Source organism: Centropristis striata, chromosome 20 (assembly GCF_030273125.1).
Source record: "Centropristis striata isolate RG_2023a ecotype Rhode Island chromosome 20, C.striata_1.0, whole genome shotgun sequence".
Lineage (NCBI taxonomy): Eukaryota > Metazoa > Chordata > Actinopteri > Perciformes > Serranidae > Centropristis > Centropristis striata.
The window spans coordinates 33088511-33096197 of NC_081536.1; the positions used below are offsets into that span (position 1 = coordinate 33088511).

General features: G+C 41.3%; 1 protein-coding gene across 1 annotated transcript; it reads left to right on the top strand.

The window, feature by feature from the left end:
* Positions 1-4314: 4314 nt before the first annotated feature.
* LOC131993196 (ovarian cancer G-protein coupled receptor 1-like) lies at positions 4315-7360 on the top strand. Its single transcript, XM_059358983.1, has 3 exons — positions 4315-4602; positions 4872-5059; positions 6730-7360. Exons 1-3 carry the CDS (start codon positions 4315-4317, stop codon positions 7358-7360), a joined length of 1107 nt encoding a protein of 368 aa, XP_059214966.1.
* Positions 7361-7687: the final 327 nt, after the last annotated feature.

The window sequence follows — 7687 nt, forward strand, 5'->3', positions numbered from 1 at the left end:
TTAAGGCAACTTTCTGTTTGTTTTCTGACAGTAAAACTTTAAATTGAATTGTAAAAATGTTTTTTTTTTAAATAAAAACAGTAGATAGTCTGGAAGCAAAACTTGCCAAACACTTACCACCATTTTAAAGTAAAAAAAAAAAACATACTTATTATACACATATATATATATTATCCAATTTTTAAAAACAAATTATCTGTAAAATACTTTTCGACTTATAACCAAACTACCTTATCAGTCTTTAGTAAAGGTTGAAGGTGTTGGGAATTAAGGATGCCTCTTTTATGAACAAATGATGACCTTGCACAGGGCGTCAAATATGTAAATAAAAGGACATTATCATAAATACTATCCCTCCCATAAAGATATCAACTATGTAAGGATGAACCTGAGTAACGCTTGTGTTGATCTCACGGTTCAAAAGTGTGGTTAGATGGCAGTCAGAGTTATTAATAATTATCATAAAGAAGGTTCAGCTGCACAGTTGCGGACAGAGAGGGGCTCCTGAGGGTTGTAAAGGCAGCCCAAAAGATCCCTGGCTGCCCTCTAAAATCACTGATGGACATCTAGACCTCCCGTTGCCTCAGCAGAGCCAGAACCATCACTAAGGACAGCTCCACCCTGGCTCTGACCTTTGACCTGTTGCCCTCAGGGAGGCGCTACAGGTGCATCAGGTCAAAAACAAACCGTTTCAAGAACAGTTTCTTCCCAAAAGCAATAACAACCCTGAACTCTCATATGCACTGATTTTCATATGGACTTTATTACTGTGCAATATTTCTTCTTTTTTATTTAAATATACTATAGTTGGGAATGTGCAATAATTTGTGCAATAAATTGTCCTTCAACGTGCAATATATTCATGAACACTGCATAGCAACATATCTGCTTCTGGCTAATTGAATTGAAGACTGTGCACCTTACCTCCCTTTCTTGCCTATGCTTTACATTATATCGTATATATTTTTTCTTTACATTTACTTGCCTAAGTATACGTTTGTGTATGTTTATGTATATATCAGTGTTTCCCACACATAGACCACTCTGTGGCGCACCCCCACATAATGGAGACCGACCGCCACAAAATGATTCTGTTTTGTTTTTCCTCTCTAGGGGATTAAAAAAACTGTAGCGTCTGTAACGTTAGCCAACACACAGAAAACACCACATTCACATCAATAAATAAATGTTTTACAATGAACCAGGCCGGTCTCAGAGCTGTCAAGACTCTCCGGTAACGTTAAGGCATATTTAATGGTTTCCTTAACCCTCCTGTTGTCCTCGGGTCAAGGAAGGAAGAAGAGGGAAGGACGCAAAGGGAAGTAAAAAAGGATGGAGGAAAGAAGGAAGGAAAGAAAGAAGGATGGAGGAAGGAAAGAAGAGAGGAGGAAAAGGAGAAAGAATGGAAAGGAGAGAGAAAGGAAGGAGGATAGAGGAAAGAAAGGGGAGGAGGAGAAGAAAGGAAGGAAAAAATAAAGAAGGAAGGAGGGAGAAAAGGAGGGAGGCAGGAAGGAAAGAGGGCAGAAAGGAAGGAAGGAAAGAAAGAAAGAAAGAAGGGAAGGAAAGGGGGGGCGAGGGAAGGGAAGAAGGAAGGAGGATAGAGGAAGGCATGGAGGCGGGAGGGATGAAAGAAGGAAGGAAGGAAGGAGGAAAGGAGAGGAAATCAGGAGGAAGGAAAGAAGAGAGAAAGTAAAGGAGATAGCTGAAGGAGGAAAGAAAAGAAGGGAAGAAGGAGGAAAGGAAGGAAAGAAAGAAAGAAAGGATAGAGGAGGAAGGAAAGAAGGAAGGAGGATAGAGGAGGAAGGAAAGAAGGAAGGAAGGAGGAAAGAAGAGAGGAAGGCAGGAGGAAGGAGGAAAGAAGGAATAGTCAAAACATATTGGGTCAATTTGACCCGGAAGGACGGCAGGAGGGTTAAATGCCGTTAACGGGACGAGAGCAGTCTAAACGGCTGCTTCAAGCTAGCTACATCGAGGGTAGGTTCGCTTCCGGTTTTCAAAGTAAAAGCACAAATTCTAACCTTATAAAGGGCAACGGGCGTTTTATTTTTGTGAATGTAACCGGAAGTGCATTGCTCACGACGGCTAGCTTGAGTAGCACCGAATTCGTCCGAACAAAATAGTAAACAGCTGGTATTTAGACAAATTAACGACGCACTGGGGATCTAAACGGCTACTTTCTCACCTAGAAATGTTTGAAATGTCAATAAAGTGATATATTTAAAGAATTTAGGACTTTACCGGTGTCAGTAAAAAAAATAATTGCTATCTGGTCTGTGGGAAACACTGTATATTGTATATTTTTTATATTTAGATGTATTTTATTTATTGTCGCACTGCTTTTTGGAGTCAGCTCTCAAATCTCATTTTACATGTGTATAGTGACAATAAAGGCATTCTATTCTATTCTATAAATAATTATTAATTATAATAAATGATATGACTTGATTTGCTCTAAGTAATAGCTTGTTGGGGGCACCACTCTGGAAAACAGAGAAAAATATAGCCAATTCATTCAAATCAGTCTCATAAAGTTACTAAATTATCAATTTGGAACACTGATTATTAATTATGGATATCATTATAATCAAATTACCATATTAATATTTAGTAGTAAATGAGGTGCACTTATATAGCGCTTTTATCCAAAGCTCTTTAGGCTACACACTACGCTCATTCACCTGTTCACACACACACACATTCATACTGGTGTTAGCGGCTACCAGGGCACACTGGTGCCACCTGCCACCATTGGGAAATCATTCACACACCGATGAACGCAGCATCAGGAGCAATTTGGGGTTCAGTATCTTGCTCAAGGATACTTCAACATGTAGACTGCCATGGTCGGGGATCGAACCACCAACCTTCCGGTTACTGGATGAGCGCTCTACCAACTGAGCCACAGCCGCGTGAATCGTGAATTCTTGTCACAGCATATAGTTCATAGTGTACAACATTTCCAAAAAGTACTCAGAAAGTACTCGGTAAGGGGGCACGGTGGCGCAGTTGGTAGCGCTCTCGCCTCTCAGCTAGAAGGTCCTGGGTTCGCTGTGGGCGACCTCCATGTCTCCAGCGCTCGCGGGGCTGGTCGGTGTCGGCAAAAGCGCCTTTCTGTGTGGAGTTTGAGTTTGAGTTTATTTATTTAAAACAGGGACAATACATATTAATGAACATATACATGTAAATATGCAAGATTATAGCCAACAGCTAATTTCCATCTTTAGTCCCTTTGGCAGGTTGATGTCAATACCATAACCATAACAATAAAATCAGTAAAACATCGATAACAAGTTGGCAGTTGGCCTTCATGGCCAGAATGAGCAGGAGGAGAGAAAACGTGTCCTTGAGCACAATAGAACAGAAAAGAAAAGGAGAAGCAAGAACAATGAAAAGTATAGTGGATCATGGAACATACAGGCCAGGGGTCAGGGGTCAGGGGTCAGGGGTCAGGGGTCAGGGGACCAAACGTATTTCACTAGTGTTAAACGCTATGTTTATTATATCAAAGGGTTGATTAAAGTGCAGAGTGCTTAAGTGTTAAAGTGTTAGGTGCGTAATTATATTGCATGTTCTCCCCTTACAGGGACCTCTCACAACTCTCCTATAGTGCCTCCCTCTGGTCGGTTGGGGCGCCTGATGGGAGGGAGAGGAACCGGTGGGAATAACGTGAGACTCCCACGCGCTACGTCTGCGCTACCAGTCAGGTGACAAGAAGCGACCTCGGAGTCTCTTCCCTTGGAGGAAGCATGAGTCCAGTTCAGGGCTCTCCCCAGACTGACAGAGAGGTGGCGCCCAGGATCATGATATAGGCAATTGGGTGATAAATAAATGGGTTTTGTGGGATCGTGGGATAAGATTTTTATTTTAAAAAAGAAAAGAAAGAAAGAAAGAACTCAGTAGAAACATGCCTAGAGTGGACAGAGCAGAGAGGAGTGGGAGTCTTGAATTTTCTGTAAAAAGAGAGGTAAGAAAGATGCATGACTTAAGACTCATTGCCTGTCTTAAGTCATTGATGAAGTTGTCAAGTGTTTGGTACACCATGTGATTGTTGTGAGAGACTAATGTCTCTCAAAGGGGAGATGTAAACTATTCAGAGTATCAAAACATTGTTGGTGCCAAATGTTCAGAGCTCAGAATGCATGCCATTACCAAAAAAGGACATATATGAAGGGGACACAGAACTTTGGGTTTTACTGTGTGTGTGTGTGTGTGTGTGTGTCTCACAGCTTTAGTGATGTCACTGAACAATGTTTGGTTGATACGAAACAACATGCTGCCTTCTGATCTCTGAAACTACCGGTTCGACTCTGAACAATGGACAACACTTCATGGGACATCGGCCATAACAACATCACAGAGGGCTACAATGGCGATCAACAATTTTTGCTTTTGTTTCCTCTTTGGCCCAACTACTTTGACTTCAACATCACCTACTCTGAATACAACGACACTGACTACATCAACAACAATTTTGAGTTTTATTCACTCTTTGGCGGTTTTAATTATGGTAAAGTTGGATTCATCCTGTTTGTGTTGACATGTCTAGTTATTTGTCTCGGCCTTCCTTTGACCCTCGGGGCCATCTATGGTCTTTTGTCTCTGGTAAGAACATTATAACTGACAGTTGTTTATTTACTGTATGTGTCATGTCTCTGTGTCTGTGAGGGTCTTGATCTGGTTGGGCGACAGGTCTCAGGGGGTTGGGATGAAGTGTTTTACAGGAATAATATCTCTATAATTAAAATGTAAACCATCCTGATTGGACCCTAAACAGATGTTTATGCATGTTTTTGATTTCTGGATTACCGTAAAAATGATATCCTGACTTTTTATTCAGCAGTATCATGAAGTCACCTTTTGTTTTCCTGCAGGTGAGAAATGGTGAAGTTGCTCCGATCTACGTCATCAACCTTCTCACTTCTGACATCATTCAGTTCTGCTGTTTGATCACTGAGGTGGCACAGCCTGAACACCCAGAGATAATTAATGTCTTCAGCTATATTTACGACTACAGTCTGTTGGTCAGTGTTGGCTTCATGGTGGTCATCGCTCTGGAAAGGTAGCTACCTGTCTATCCAATATTAGGGTGACCATGTTTTGATTTTCAAAAAAGAGGACAATCGGCACGGCCTCGAGACACAAATTCAGACAGGCTTCTCGGAGGTTGATGAACATGCTTTATTATGCTCAAATTATAATAATTTTTATGCTTAAAATCAGTGGCGGTTCTACACAGGGGCCTCCAGGGGCCACTGCCCCTGTAAAGAAGCCTTTGGCCCCTGCTGTGGCCCCTGTGTCAAATTAATAATAAAATGATCAATTTATAACAATGAACAATGAAACAATTCGAACCTTTTTTTTGTTCAAACAATATCTCATTGTACACAAAAGAAACCCAGAATGTGTACATTGTATAATAGTTTAACTCTATGGAGTCTTATGGGGCTATTTTGTCCATTTATGAATCCTTTTCATGTCTTTACATGTCTTTGTAAGTCATTTTGTGTCTTTTTTGGACATTTGTGTCTTTTTTGTGTCTTTTTTGGGTAATTTTGTGTCTGTTGTTGTGTCATTTTTAGTTATTTTGTGTCTTTTTTGGTCATTTTGTGTCTTTTTTTGTCATTGGTGTCATTTATGTTTCTTTTTTTGTGACTGTTTTAGTTATTTTGTGTATTTTTTTTGGTCATTTTGTGTCTTTTTTGGTCATTTTGTGTCTTTTTCAAGACATTCAAAGATTTTGAATGCTTAAATATCATCTTTGCCATTCTTTCATGTGCTAATGTGCCCCTCTGATTAAACACTGGCCCCTCATTGGCCCCCACAGTAAAATTGGTCTAGAACCGCCACCGTGCAAAATTAACTTCTGTAATAAAATAAAATGAAATCTGTAAAAACTTGTAACAAAATAATAGCTCTCGCAGACTCTTTTCAAATAAATGAATAAATAATATGAAATAATGTTCTAAATATGAACTCTTCTGTTAGAAAATCTAGCTTCAACAATATATCTCTTAATAACTGCAATAAGATCAATAATAGCTGTTGTGGTGTTTCACAGTATGAAATGCCATTGCACCTTCCGCTGCATTTACAGCATCCTCTGTTTTCCCAGAACAAAGAACTCAGTCAACTTTGCAGAGGAACTCTCACCTCGCACAGCTTTTTTATGTTTTTCGGTGTCCATGTGAGCTTTGAGATCTCCAACACCTTTATTAGACACTGAGACATATGTGCCAGCTTTGCACACGGTGCACTCCGCCTCCCACCTGTCCCGACCTGGTCCCAACCGGGAAGGTACGTCAGAATTTTTTTTTGCAGTTCATCTATGAAGCTGCACTTACGCTTCGGCATTTCCCGTGCAATGCTGCTCCGCTGTTCGATCTGCCCTCTGTCTGCTCTGCCATCTGTGTGTGTGTGTGTGTGTGTGTGTGTGTGCGCGCGCGGCGCTGACCGGCCCACAAGGCAGCCTCTTGGTAATTACGTCTCGCAGAATTGTATGCAAAGCGCCGGTCAATTTACGTGCACGTGTACTGGTCCTATGAAAAACAGTGAACACTGAACATTTTCGTGAATTTATAAAACCCGGCCGGACGCCCCGGACAGGACGTAAAAAGTGGACATGTCCGGGCAAAAGAGGACGATTGGTCACCCTATCCAATATGTGTGAAGCTTCAGTGTCTGATCATTGTATCTCTGTAGAACTCTGAAGCTGTCTGTCTTGTATTTCAGGTATTTGGTCGTCGTCCACCCACTGTGGTACCGCTTCAGACGAACCATCAAGTCCTCTGTGCTGGTCTGTGTCCTGGTCTGGATCCTCCCTGTTGTCCAGTTCCTCACTAAGCGTTTCTCTGATAATTACAGGGTTTCCTTTGTCATTGTCACCATCTTTTTCCTCCTTCCTCTCCCGCTGCTCATATTCTTCCTGATTGTGACCCTCAAAGCCCTGTATGCTTCCATCTCGGTCCCGACTGACGAAAAACGACGAATTACAGGAATGTTGATCCTGGTCCTGCTGATCTACACGCTGCTGTTCCTGCCTTATATCACTCTGTTTGTGTACCGGTACCTCCGATATTACGATCTACAATCCAACCGACATCTTGACCTTCTCTATGAACTGGCTCCTATGTTTGTTAAGTTGAGTCCTCTGGCAGACTTAGTTCTGTATATGTTGATGAGGAAAGGGACCATACGCCAGCTTTCAGCCTGTTTGTGTCACTGCAGAACAGACAGCAATGAAATCAGATCTGTAACTGTGAATGATGTCAACATGTCTACAGAGAGAGATGGGGTGAGAGAAGGGAAGAGAACAGAAAAACGACAGAAAAATAGAAAGAATCCAGACATCCAGATATCTTAATAGTAGGGGTGTGCATTGGCACTGCCCTCACAATTCGATTCGATTACGATTCACCAGGTAACGGTTCGATTCAATTCGATTCTACGATGCATTGCGATGCATCACAATTATACTGCACACAACAAGGGACATTTTTCGTCAGTCATGAGGCAATACAAGCAGTCAGATAGGCCTAATAACAATAGATTTTATTGGCTATATTTTGAAAAGATGGCAAAATAAATCTCCTGCCTGAGTTCATCTAAGAGTAAGGAAAGAGAAATGCCTCCTCCTGCCATAAAAAAGGAACCTGCTGAGGTGAAATTTACATCAGCTAAATGTCCCTGA

Bases quoted from the DNA above. Each gene is read 5' to 3' on its own strand.
- LOC131993196 (XM_059358983.1), top strand. From the start codon at position 4,315: ATGGACAACACTTCATGGGACATCGGCCATAACAACATCACAGAGGGC. The intron at 4,603-4,871 runs GTAAGAACATTA...GTTTTCCTGCAG, and splicing joins TCTATGGTCTTTTGTCTCTG to GTGAGAAATGGTGAAGTTGC. The intron at 5,060-6,729 runs GTAGCTACCTGT...CTTGTATTTCAG, and splicing joins GTGGTCATCGCTCTGGAAAG to GTATTTGGTCGTCGTCCACC.